This window comes from Trichechus manatus, unplaced genomic scaffold, assembly GCF_000243295.1.
Source record: "Trichechus manatus latirostris isolate Lorelei unplaced genomic scaffold, TriManLat1.0 scaffold00092, whole genome shotgun sequence".
In the NCBI taxonomy this organism is placed as follows: Eukaryota; Metazoa; Chordata; class Mammalia; order Sirenia; family Trichechidae; genus Trichechus; species Trichechus manatus.
Genome location: NW_004444028.1, coordinates 5,620,549 through 5,633,602, shown reverse-complemented (window position 1 = coordinate 5,633,602; position 13,054 = coordinate 5,620,549). Strand labels below are relative to the sequence as shown.

General features: G+C 41.0%; 1 protein-coding gene across 1 annotated transcript in view; it reads left to right on the top strand.

Annotated features, from left to right (window-relative positions):
* The first annotated feature begins 1,371 nt into the window (after positions 1-1,371).
* Positions 1,372-13,054, top strand: part of MAP3K13 (mitogen-activated protein kinase kinase kinase 13) — a 50,209-nt gene continuing 38,526 nt past the window's right edge. Inside the window, exons 1-2 of the mRNA XM_012557243.1 lie at positions 1,372-1,846; positions 10,519-10,702. Of these exons, the coding sequence (XP_012412697.1) occupies positions 1,372-1,846; positions 10,519-10,702 (659 nt within the window). The remainder of the gene's footprint in view (positions 1,847-10,518; positions 10,703-13,054) is intronic.

The window sequence follows — 13,054 nt, the reverse complement described above, 5'->3', positions numbered from 1 at the left end:
TGCTTCATTATAAGCACTGTACTGTCGGTCTTTATTGGCGTGTCTTTCCCCCTCCGCAGAGTGAGGTCATGTTTGTACCCTGGCTCTAGCACCCTCTATATGCTTAATACAGAGGGAAGGAAAGAAGAACTATTACAGCAGGATTTGCAAAGAAAGTGTATTTCTGAGAAGAGACGTACCTTGAATACATTTACAATTGATTTGACATGATCTAGCCCACCTAGAACATTTTCGTGTCTTTGTTTTCAGAGGTTAGGTGGCCCTGAGAAGTTGGTGCTAATGGATGGATCAGAAGCAGAGAACACTGAAAGAGCTTGGGCCTGGCTGTGTTGCCGTTCATTTGCTGCAATACAGTAAATGCAAATGTCCTATCTCAGGAATTGCCTCGTCACATACGCAAGACACGTATCCGCATAATTTAACGAACACCTTAGGAAGCGAAGCAGAGCTCCAGTGGATGAGACACTAAAGCAAAGTGAAAAGACAAGCAGCAACTTATTACGACACAGGGTGTGGTTTCTAATGAAAATATGTATATCAGAACAATTTAATTTTGCTTGTGGGAAGGGAAACAATTTTTTTCTGATTATACAATAATATATATTAATGCAGACTGCTTAGAATACCTTGAAAAGTACAACAATATACCAAAACCCATTGCCATCAAGTCCATTCTGACTCATAGCAACCCTATAGGACAGAGTAGAGCTGCCCCATAGGGCTTCCAAGGCTCTAAACCCCTCCCACATCTAACCACCTAAAATCTAACCACCTAGAATTAACTATAGTTAATTTTTTAGAAGTATCCTTCCAGTCTTTTTTCTTGTATATATGTTTGTGTATCCTTGTAAATTAATTTTTTTTTAAGCTTATATTGTGTATATGGAGCCCTGGAGATGCAGTGTTTAGGAGCTCAGCTACTAACAAAACAGTCAGTAGTTCGAATCCACCAGCCACTCCTTGGAAACCCTATAGGGCAGTTCTACTCTGTCCTGTAGGGTTGCTATGAGTTGGAATCGACCGAACGGCAATGGGTGTGGTTTTGGTTTTGTCGTATATATTGTTCTAGACTTCGTTTTTATATTAATATGTCATGAACGTTTTCTCTTGTTAGCAAGTACTCTTCTACCACATGATTTTTCATCGTTGCACAGTATTTTATCATGTGGAGATACACCACAGGCTAACGAATCTTCCATTGTTTCAGTGTTTTTATTACTGTAGACAGTAGTGTAGGGGTGTGGATGACTAAGGGAAGATCACCTCATGTTCTCCTGTTTCCCCAGGTCTGGGAGCCCTCTCTCGCATCTGCATTCTGTTCCGATAATCCTCTGAGCATCACCTCAGGACCTGGGGCACACTCATGGCACAATGGCCAACCCTCAGGAGCACCTGAGCTTCTCGTCTCCCCCACACTTAGCGTTGAGTGAAAACAAAACCTTCAGTGGACTACAAGATGAACTCACCCCTGTGGGGAACCACCCCTCACCCAAGCTCCTGGAGGACCTGCAGGAAAAGGGGATGGCTCGAACAGAGCTAATTGAGAACATGAGCAGCCCCATCACCACAACAGTGTTGACAAGCGTAAGCGAGGATTCCAGGGACCAGTTTGAGAACAGCGTCCTTCAGCTGAGGGAACAAGATGAGTCGGAGCTGCCTGTATCTCCAGGGGACAGCCGCGCCGTGGATGGGGAGAACACAAGTGGGACTGAAGACATCAAAATTCAGTTCAGCAGGTCGGGCAGTGGCAGTGGTGGGTTTCTTGAAGGACTATTTGGATGCTTAAGGCCTGTATGGAATATCATTGGAAAGGCATATTCCACTGATTACAAACTGCAACAGCAAGGTAAGCTACAGTGTGGACCTGGAAAATGTTTCCTGTGGAAACCCCACCACCTCCACCACCATAAACTGGGTAATTTTGACCTGTGGGTAAATTAAAGAAATACCAAAAACCAAACCAAACCCGTTGCCATCGAGTCGATTCTGACTCATGGCGACCCTATAGGACAGAGTAGAACTGCCCCATAGGGTTTCCAAGGAGCGGCTGGTGGATTCAAACTTCCGACCTTTTTATTAGCAGCCATAGCTTTTAACAACTGTGCCACCAGGGCTCCATAAATAACTAGCGCCAGATAAATACCACATCTCAATTTCCTGTAGCCCGTTGCCGTTGAGTTGATTCTGACTCATGGCGACCCTATAGAACAAAGCAGAGGGTAGGCCTTCTGAAATGAAATAGATTCACGCTGGGTGGATCTTTTTTGGTAGAAGCCCATCTTTTGCCGTTGTCCAGTTCAGTGGTATCCAAAGTAGAATACACAAGACTATCCACAAGGGTATAGGAAGAGAATATTAGGTCTCTTGTTTATCTCACATTTTAAATATCTATTTTCAGGTATACTTGATATTTTAAAATAGTTGTACAGATATATAATTTGTAAATAAATTGTGACATGGGTACATGTTCAAATTTTCTTTTACTGATAAGTTATATAATCAAAAAAATCTTATAGCCACCAGACTAATTCAAAGCCAGACAGAAGCCCCATGGCGCTGTCTCTGACGCTCGCAGGGATGCCTTAGGTCGTAGGGAAGAGGAAGTGTTTTCTTACAGTCAAGACATGAAAAGCTCACATTTGGAGGAAAGAACACAGTATCTAACCAAACTGGAGAAGTGCTTTATTAGGTTATTCTTTCTAGATCCCACAGCTTTTTATTTTATTTTTTTGACCTCATAGCTTTTTAAAAAGTAACTTTTTAACTCTCATCATTGTATAAACAGGTGTATTTATGTATTCTAATTCAAGTGTTATGCTTTTGAAGTAAAGAGAACATATGGCCTTAGTGTTCTTTATAAGTTCTTTAAAAGAACTTTTTTTTTTTAATTGTACTTCAGGTGAAGGCTTACAGAACAAATAGTTTCTCATGGAACAGTAGTACACATATTGTTTTATGGCATTGGTTAACAACCCCACAACATGTCAACTCTCTCCCTTCTCGACTTTTTTTTTTTTTGGTGAAAATATACATAGTCAAAGATATACCATTTCAAAAATTTCTACATGCACAGTTCAGTGACATCGACTACGCTCTTCCAATTGTGCTGCTATTCCCACTTTAGATGAAAGCTTACAAAACAAAATAGTTTCTCATTTAACAGTTAGTACACATGTTGCCCTATGACAATGGTTAACAACCTCACAACACATCAACACTATCCTTACTCAACCTTGGGTTCCCTATCACCAGCTTCCTTGTCCCCTTCTGCCTTCCAGCCCTTGTGCCTGGACTGCTGTGCCTCATTAGTCCCATTTGGTTTTATGGGGCTGTCCACTCCCTGGCTGAATGGTGAACCTCGGAAATGACTTCACCACCGAGCTAAAAGGGTGTCTGGGGGCCATACTCTCGGGGTTTCTCCAGTCTCCTTTAGGCCGGTAAATCTGGTCTTTTGTGTGTGTGTTAGAATTTTGTTCTACATCCTTCTCCAGCTCTGTCCAGAACCCTCTGTTGTGATCCTGGTCAGAGCAGTCAGTGGCGGTAGTCGGGCACCATCTAGCTGTACTGGACTCAGTCCGGTGGAGGCCTTGGTAGCTGTGGTCCATTAGTCCTTCGGACTAATCTTTTCCTTGTATCCTGTTCTCTGCATTCTCCCTTGATCCTGAAGGGATGAGACCAGTGGAGTATCTTAGATGGCTGCTCACAGGCTTTTAAGACCCCAGACGCTACTCATCAAGGTAGAATGTAGAACATTGTCTTTATAAACTGTGTTATGCCAATTGAGCTAGATGTTCCCCGAGACCATGGTCCCCACAGCCCTCCACCCAGCAATTCAGTCCCTCAGGGAGTTTGGCTGTGTCTATGGGGCTTCCATGACCTTTCCTTGTACAAGTTGTGCTGGTTTCCCCTGTATTGTGTACTGTCTCACCCTTCACCCAAGATACCACTTATCTATTGACTATTTAGTATTCCCCCCCCACCCCTCCCATCCCTGGTAACCAACAAAGATTGTTACATTTTGTGTGTGAACTTTTTCATGGATTTTTACAGTAGAGGTCTCATACAATATTTGTCCTTTTGTGATTGACTTATTTCACTCAGCATAATGTCCTCCAGTTTCATCCATGTTATGAGATGCTTCGCAGATTCATCATTGTTTAAAAGAACTTTTTTTTCCTATAACAAAAGTAATATATGTAGAAAATTTGGAAAATACAGGTAAGTTAAAAAAAAATTAAAAGGATGTATAATGCCAGTCTCCTGAGGATGACCAGCATTAATGTTTCTGCTATGTAGTGTTTTTGTATTGCGTGTACCCTTTTTAAAAGAATGGAACCATACTGTTCTGCGGCATTTTTTCACTTTGTAGTGTGAACATTTCCGATATGATTAAATCTACTTCTTCAGGATTATCTTTAGTGGCTGTATAATGTTTAATTGTGTGAACGTGCCATTATTTACTTAAGCAGTCCCCTGTTGCTTGACACTTAATTTGTTTGCTGTTTTTCATGGTCATAAACCACATTGCAGTGAACACCTGTCTGTTAATTTACTTTTGCACACATCTTTGGTTACGCCTTAGGATAAATTCCTACAAGTGGAATGGTTGGGTTCAAAGGGTTCATTGTTTTTAAAGTTTTTAATACATATTTTTGTAGCCTTTGTGTAAGTGATTCCATTTTTGAGTGCACTCGTCAAGAAATCCTGGGGAAAAAAATATCAACCAGAAGTGAGATTCTGTTTTGTTTGTTTTGGACTCTGCGACCCTCCGTTAGAAGTCTGTTGATCTTTTTGAGTCAAGACTGTTGACAGCTTTTCCACGACAATCAGTTGATGTCCGTAACCATTGACCATTTTCCTCATGCGATCTATTTATCATATTTCTGAAATATTTTCCTTTAAACTAACATACCCACCTCTTCCTACAAGTCCCCCTTCCCTGTAAGTATATTGGGGTCTATTGGTAAATGTATCAATTCCAGGTGTACTTTTCAGGATTTGTCGACCACAACATCCACCCGTCCTCCCTATGGGAATTCTTTGTACGTCCCTGGGGTATGTGTGTGTGTCCGTCTTGCTGTCTTTCATACCTACCCCCCTGCCTTGCACATTTCACCCTCTTTTTCCCCTCCTTGACCTCAAGGTTTCAAGGAAATTAAAAACATTACTCCTATCACATAAAGGCTGGCGACTCCTGAGTTAAACAAATATTATTATTTTAAAAATTGGGAATAAAGATAAGCACAAAGAGGAAAATAAAAATCACATGTCATTTCACAATACAGAGAGAGCGTATTCTGAGTGCCTTCCAGCGCGAGGGGCTCATCCTTCCGGCACTATACCAGACGATGTTCCACTGCTGTGCATAAGGTTTTCAGTCACCATTTTTTTTAGAAGTGGATCACCAGGTCCTTCTTCCTAGTCTGTTTTAGTCTGGAAGTTCCACTGAACCCTGTCCGCCATGGGTGACCCCGCTGGTATTTGAAATACCAGTGGCATAGCTTCCGGAATCACAGCAACACGCAAGCCACCCCAGCATGACAGACTGACAGATGCATGGTAGGAATACAGAGCTAACCACTCTTACTTTATTATGTTTTAAAAATCCTTTTTCTCTGCTGAGACACAAAACCTAGTAATATCTGTATATGTCACAAACTACGTTTGGGTTTTAGGATCTTCACTTGCAAGATGAAATCTCCCAGCCTCGTAATTATTTGGAGGGTAATTTGCAGGTCTCAGGAGCCAAATTCAGGGTCAGACTCATACAGAGGTGCAACAGAGACATCCTGTGTGTCTGTTCAAAGGAGCCATTTACATCTTCTTATTGTTCTGCAAACTTGTATTTGGTATGTCTTCCAACTGATTATGTGACTTCCAGAAGGGTTTATTTCAGGAATAAGTAAGAAACAGGCCTGGTCAGCAGAAGAGTCTTACGAGGGTCCAGCAGCTGCCTAACTCTTCAGCAGATGACAGGACATCCTGCTTTGGGGCTGTTGCTGCTACGGGCCAAAAACTAAGCGTAGTGTTTTCCTTGTCGGTTCGGGGATCAGGGAGCCGACCTTTAACCCTGAGTTGCAGTCAGCCAAAGAACAGCGCACACAGCAGATGGGTCCCTCCGTTTGGCAGTTGTGAGGGAAGTTCGCTAGATTTTTAAAAAATGGAATGACCTCCTCTTCCCTGTTGTGTGCCAGGTGAGGGAGCCCAGTTAAGGTCGCGTGTGTGGCTGAAATCGTTTATCGCCACATGGTCTCCGGTCTCAACGCGGGTATTGTCATGGTTGTGTCTGAATAAACAAAGAATTCTGCGGCCTTCCTCAAAGTCGGTGGGCATGTGGCTTTTTCTCAGTCCTAGGGATCATGGTGGACGCTGGAATTCAGATAGTAGTCATGGTGATGAATCAAAAAAAAGGTAAAAGCTGGGGAAGAGAACAAATGGGCCAGAGAAACAGCAGCAAAAAGTCTGGAGCTGATGCTGGAGAGAGCGCAGCCAGTTCCTGGGATCCTGAGGTTAGCTGTCTTGCTCGTCCATGGTCTAGGCCCCCATTCTGCATGTTCTTATCACTAACTTCTGCCCTTTTCCTGCTCCTTGGCTGCCTACTAGATGTTGACAGGGGCATTGGGAAGGAGCAAAGGGGACCAAACCAAAACCCAAACCCGTTGCTGTCTAGTCAATTCCGGCTCATAGCGACCCTATAGGACAGAGTGGAACTGTCCCCATAGGGTTTCCAAGGCTGTAAATCTTTAGGAAGCAGACTGCTACATCTTTCTCCCATGGAGCGGTTAGTGGGCTCGAACCTCCAACCTTTTGGCTAGCAGCTGAGCTCTTAACCACTGCGCCACGAGGGCTCCTTCAAAGAGGACTACATTCATATAAATCAGTTTTACTTCTAGTAATCAGTTCTAATGAAAGATTGATGGAAAGGTGGTTGAACTATAAGTATTACTTTATTTTACACTCTGTGCTCTTGAATTGCCAATGCTATCTCCTTTATTTTTCCAGGAATAATTAATACCTAGTTGTTCATAGCTGACTAGCATGGGCATAAGTGATGGCTAGTATAGGAGAATATCACTATTTATTATAATATCTTCAACCATTGGTACTTGAGTATTAAATGAATTTATCATTTCTATTTTAATATTTCGTTCATATATCTTTAAAAAAAATTAAATAGCAAACCTATATGACAGAGTAGAACTGCCCCATAGAGTTTCCAAGGGGTGCCTGGTGGATCTGAACTGCTGAACTTTTGGTTAGCAGCCATAGCACTTAACCACTATGCCACCAGGGTTTCCTATTAAATAATAAGCATTATTTATTTAAAAATACAGTAAATTCCAATGTAAGCATCATAAAACAATATGAAAAGAACAGACTATTTAACATATTGTTATAGAATCACTAAATAGTATTATGGAAAAAATAATAATTTACATCCATCCTCATACCATACACCGAAATAAACTTCAGATGGATATAAAGACTAAACTTTTAAAAGATGAACTATAGAGAACTCTTAGAAGATAAACTAGGCAGTGGAAGAAATTAGAAAGGAAATGATAGGCAACTATATAAAAATATTTTGCTCAAAAAATAATAAAATTAAAAGAAGAAAGTTTTTTTTGTTTTTTTTTTTTAATTTTCTTCATATGTATCAAAGAAATATATAGAGAGGGCTCCTTCAAGTTGAAGAGAACTACAAGATCCTAATACAGGGGTAAAGGGTCTTAACAATTCACACGAAGTAGGTGTGAGTGTTAAACAAACATGGAGAAAATAGTGTATATCACTGGCAATTAAAGCAGTGTAAACTTATAAACCAGTAAAATACTATTTTATACCTAATTGAATTAGGACCAAAAAACAATAATACACAGTGCTAGCAATGTTGTGGTGAAATTGACATGTTCCTATATTGCTATTGTCAGTAGAAACTAGCAAAATCCTTTTGGATAGCAATTTGGGATGTATACCAAGAGCCCGGAAGCTGGACTCTTGAATCTAGTGATTGAGCCTGAAGAAATAATAGAAAGAAAAAGTGTCCAATTTAAATTAGCAAAACAAAAAGACAGAAGCACTTGAAAGTATCCAACAAAGGTAAAAGAGTAAACAGCCATTAACATTTGTAATGAAAACTGCAAATACATAGAGAATACCTAATACAGGAAAAGAGTAGAAAAATCTTATAATCACGTACAGTTATTTTTACATAACTGTAAGCATCTGGATAAAGACAAGATGAAAAGTGAATATGGGGTCAAATTACAAATAAAATATGTGTTTTTCTAACATTTCTAATATTTTCTCATGTATGCAATATTTAACAGTAAATAAAGACTGAGTAAATAGAAAAAAAAAAAAAAAAGACACCCAAATACTGGTCTAATTTCAGTGGTTATTGTATAAAAAATTATTGTTGAGTTTTTTTAAAGCTATTTAAAGAAATATTGTTCAGTTATGTTCTTCTCCCAGATTCCAGTAATCGTACTTCATTCAGCCTCCAGAATGGTCAAAATGCCCCTGTTTCAGTGATGTAGCTTCTTCGCCAGACCCCCTGATGAGTCAAGTTCTCTTAGAGCATGCCATCAATATCTGCGTGCTGTGTCTACTGCGTGAATAAGTCTGTTGTTGTTAGGTGCCGTCGAGTCGGTGCCAACTCATAGCGACCCCACGCCCAACAGAACAAAACATTGCCCGGTCCTGTGCCGTCCCCATAATTGTTGCTATGCTTGAGCCCATTGCCGCAGCCACTGTGTCAGTCCGTCTCCTCGAGGGCTTCCTCTTTTTCACTGAATAAGTCTGTGGAGCTGAATGTGAGATCGCATGAACCACTAGAACTTGTCAGCCTTAGAAGCCCTAAAGATATCAAAAGGAGTCGAGACTGTAATTTAGTTTGCCCCCAAATCTTGCTTGGTATCAATTGTTCCTTTGGTGATTTAGTATGTTTGAGCTATTTGTATTTTAGAGAGATTTGCTTTAAAATAGCATCCATTCAGTGTCACCAGAGCAGAAACCTTTAACATTGTTCATGGCAGGGGAATGGGAAAAACATCCATGCTCTATATAAATCACTCTCACTATAATTTTTTTCTTCTCTCTGTAGTTATGTTTTGAAAGTCCATGTTTTAACCATTGTCATGGGAAACTACATTTTATTAACAATCTGTAGAGTTCCTTTTTCTCTGAAGGCAGAGAAAGTTAGCGAAATGTATATTTCTTCTAGACACTGTTTCGTGGACGTAGCGGGGAGTGGGATTGATTTGCTTTCAAGACCAGAATCAATTCAAAGCTAACTCAGTACCACCTTGTTCGGTGCTGTGCAGACAGTGGCTTTTCAGCGATTAGTGGTCTGACAAGAATCTCTCATAACCTTTAATGTGGTCCTCATCCTTCTCCTCACTCCGTGGGGCCCCTGGCTCTTTGATGTGCATTTCTACGTGTGATATTGCACTGGTAAGAAGGATCAATGGATTACGTTCTTCTCTGTAGGTTTCATGAGATTAAAGTGCATTGATTGAAATTTTGAAGTGCTTTATTTAAAACGCATTTTTTCCATTATAAAAGTAATAGAGGCTTATGGTAAAAAAAAAAAAAATTAATGCAGAAAGGGATAAAGAACATAATAGGAATCACCAATAATACCACACTTAGAAATGACCCCTGTTGACTTTTCAGTGCAAAAAAATCAAACTCTCAGAAAAAGAGAAACAGTATTTTAACTTGAAAAGACTGCAGCTCTGTGGGTAAACATCATGAGTAAAGACCCCCCCAAGTACTTCATGAGAGTCAGTGTGGGAGGTAGAGTGGAGAAGGTACTGTCCTTGGAATTAGCCAAATCTGGGGTTCTGGGCCCACTTCTGCCACTTACCAGCTACACTACTTTGGATGTGTTGCTAACCACCCTATGCCTTCATTTTCTCTTAAATAACCATAATAAGTCTAGACTTGTAGAATTGCTGTCAGGATTAAACACATGACATATGTAAAATATTATGCTGCTGTGTAAATACTATATGGTAATACTATATTGAATACTAGAGGTGAATACAAATACAAGTGTTATGCATAATTAGGTTCTGAGGAAAGTATCACTGAAGATTCATTCAGCAAGAATTCATTGAGCATCCCTACTAGAAATCCAAAGAGCAATGAAACAACACCTCTGTTGGGTGATGGGGTAGTAGTCATGGTGTAGGAACAGATACGTAAATTGTAATCTTGAGGTGAGGAGGTAGGGCTGAGGGCGTGTCAGGATATACTTTGTTTGGAGGAGAGTGTATTGAAGATCTCTGATCTCTTGGATTTCAATTGTTGAAAACTGATAGAAATGAATATACATCTATAGTCCCAAGGCCCATAGGAAGGTTATAACTTTTAGTGAGTTACCAGGTGGGAGGCAGAGGACAGTGGTCATTCTGGGTAATGGTGAAGTTGGTACTTTTGAAGTGGCCTTGTAGAATGGTCCTGAGTAAATTCCAAGATCTCTTCAAGCTTGTTTCTCGCTTGTGTGCCTAGATACTTGGGAAGTACCATTTGAGGAGATCTCAGAGCTGCAGTGGCTGGGTAGTGGAGCCCAAGGAGCTGTCTTCTTGGGCAAGTTCCGAGCGGAGGAGGTGGCCATCAAGAAAGTGAGAGAACAGAATGAGACGGATATCAAGCATTTGAGGAAGTTGAAGCACCCTAACATCATCGCCTTCAAGTAGGTCAAGGCTTTTTTTTTTCCCCTTAGAAATAGATTTTCTAACCCACAGTATACACATATAAGTTCCTGCTTTCAAATACAGGTCAAGAATTCTCTATAGACTTCGCACTGTGCCAGGTGCTTTGGGAGGGACCGAGGAACTATTAAATTTGAGTCAAGTCTTTAAGGAGCTTACAATCTAGTAGTTCTTTTTGCCAGAGCTTGGAAGGGCTGCTCACGGGGGCAGGGAAGGAGGAAACAGATTCCCATCAATCAGTCAGATCGGCTGATTCTACCTCATTTATCAATGGGATGACAGGTCACTTCCAGATAACCTGAACATCCTACAATCCAGTTAAGAAAACAGAGCTAACATATCTGAAGTGATCAGAGAACAACTAAGCCCTGTGTAATAGACAGGTTTTCTTTATTAGTTTCTATTAGTGTTTTTTCTTAAATATTAACTTGTAATGGCAGGTGTCTTCAGAGAGTTTCTCCCTGCCTCAGATGTTGCTAAATCCCTTTTCAAGTAACACCAAACACTCAGCTTTCTTCATCTAATGATAGTAGAGTTATCGATGATAGTAAGTTATGTGTTATGTCCACTTCACGAAGTGATTGTCTTCAAGAGTAGATAAACATACCCTCTAGTCTAGGCTGGTATTTTCATATTATTGACTGAGATCCCCAGGAGGAGGGGGAGAGTCATAGGTGTATTTGTGGAAGTCACAAACTTAGAAGTGCAGAGCTCTAAATATGTGTAATCTCTTCCTCCCCTGCCTTTCCTTGGGTTCCCTCCTTTGCCAACCTTTAAATTTTGCCCCGGGCTTAAATTAATGAATGATGTGTTGCTATAGAGAAGGGTTATATGGGATAAAAGGAACAGGAGAGGTAGCCTTTCGGTGGGGTGAAAGTTTAGAAATGAGAGCTTCTTGGCACGCTTGATATATATTTTTCATTCTTGGAGAATAGTGTGTCCACTGAAGCTATAGATAAAAGTGGAATAACTTACAAATCCCCCTTCCTCAACCTAGGAAGAACTCCCAGCCCCAAGAGGGATCCTTCCTTGATTCAAAAGCAAACAAATGAGCAAATTCTCATTATAAAGCTAAAAATTCATGTGATAATTCATAATTGAAACCACATCAGCAAACCTTGGGTATGAGTTTTGTTGGGTGGGTTTAAATGAGTGTTCAGGTTGCGTTTTGATTCCCAAACAAGACCTCTTATGAAAAGGGAAAGAGGTCTGAATAGAAGAGAAGCATTCAACTGGTATACTAACAGACTAACATCAACTGGTATACTCACAGAGTAACCGAAGTACTTGGATTCATTTCCTTGTGGAAGGGACATCCATGCAGAGGACATGGGTGAGACCTTCAGCGGCTATAGTGATCCTATCACTGGTTACCCTAGTAGGGCCAGGAGGATATGAGACCAAAATGAAATGCTATAGAGACCAAGTATAATCTTTCCAATGATGCTAAATTTTAAAGACAATACCACCACCTCTACCAGTTGCCATCAAGTTGATTCCGATTCATGGCAACCCCATGTATTTCAAAGTAGAACTGCGTTCCATAGAGTTTTCAATGGCTGTAAACTTCCAGAAGTAGATGGCCAGGTCTTTCTTTTGAGGGGCTTCTGGGTAGATTCAAACCACCAACCTTTCGGTTAGTAGCCGAGCGCTTAACTGTGGCACCATGAGAAGACTCCCACCAAAGACAAGACAAGGATTGTTTTTAAGCAGACAGTGTAATAGAGACCCACTTCCTTTTTTCATTTTACTTCACTGAGAGGATCATCACTTTCAGATTGTTTTAATACCCTCCTAATCGGAGGGAAGGGCCAAGAGCTTTTAAATTTAGATGAGTGGGAAGTTGGGTTTGAGACACAGAATATTCTATAGATTAGCATAGTTTACTGGCCTGACGTGAACTATGTTGTGGGCTTTCTGGCAGGATGCCCTGAGTATTGAAGGTAGAAACGTGTCCTAAGAGGAGAGGGCTGTGAGAAGCTTTATTTTTCCTTCCTGTCTTTTGCTTTTTCCTTTTCCCACATCACCCTTCTGACCCTCCTACCTGCATGTGCAGTTTTAAGCGCTTTGAACAAGTGTCACCATACCCTTTGCCGCTGAGTCAAGCCCGACTCATAGTGACCCTATAGGACAGAGCAGAACAGCCCCACCGGCTTTCCAAGGAGCAGCTGGTGGATTTGAACGGCTGACCTTTTGGTTAGCAGCGGACCTCTTAACCACTGCACCACCAGGGCCCCAGTATTGCCATGCTGGCCCCCAGTTTCTTAGACTGAAGTTGCTTGAATAGTCTTTACCTCGACGTGGAAGACAATAGCGAGGCTGTGTCCCTGGCC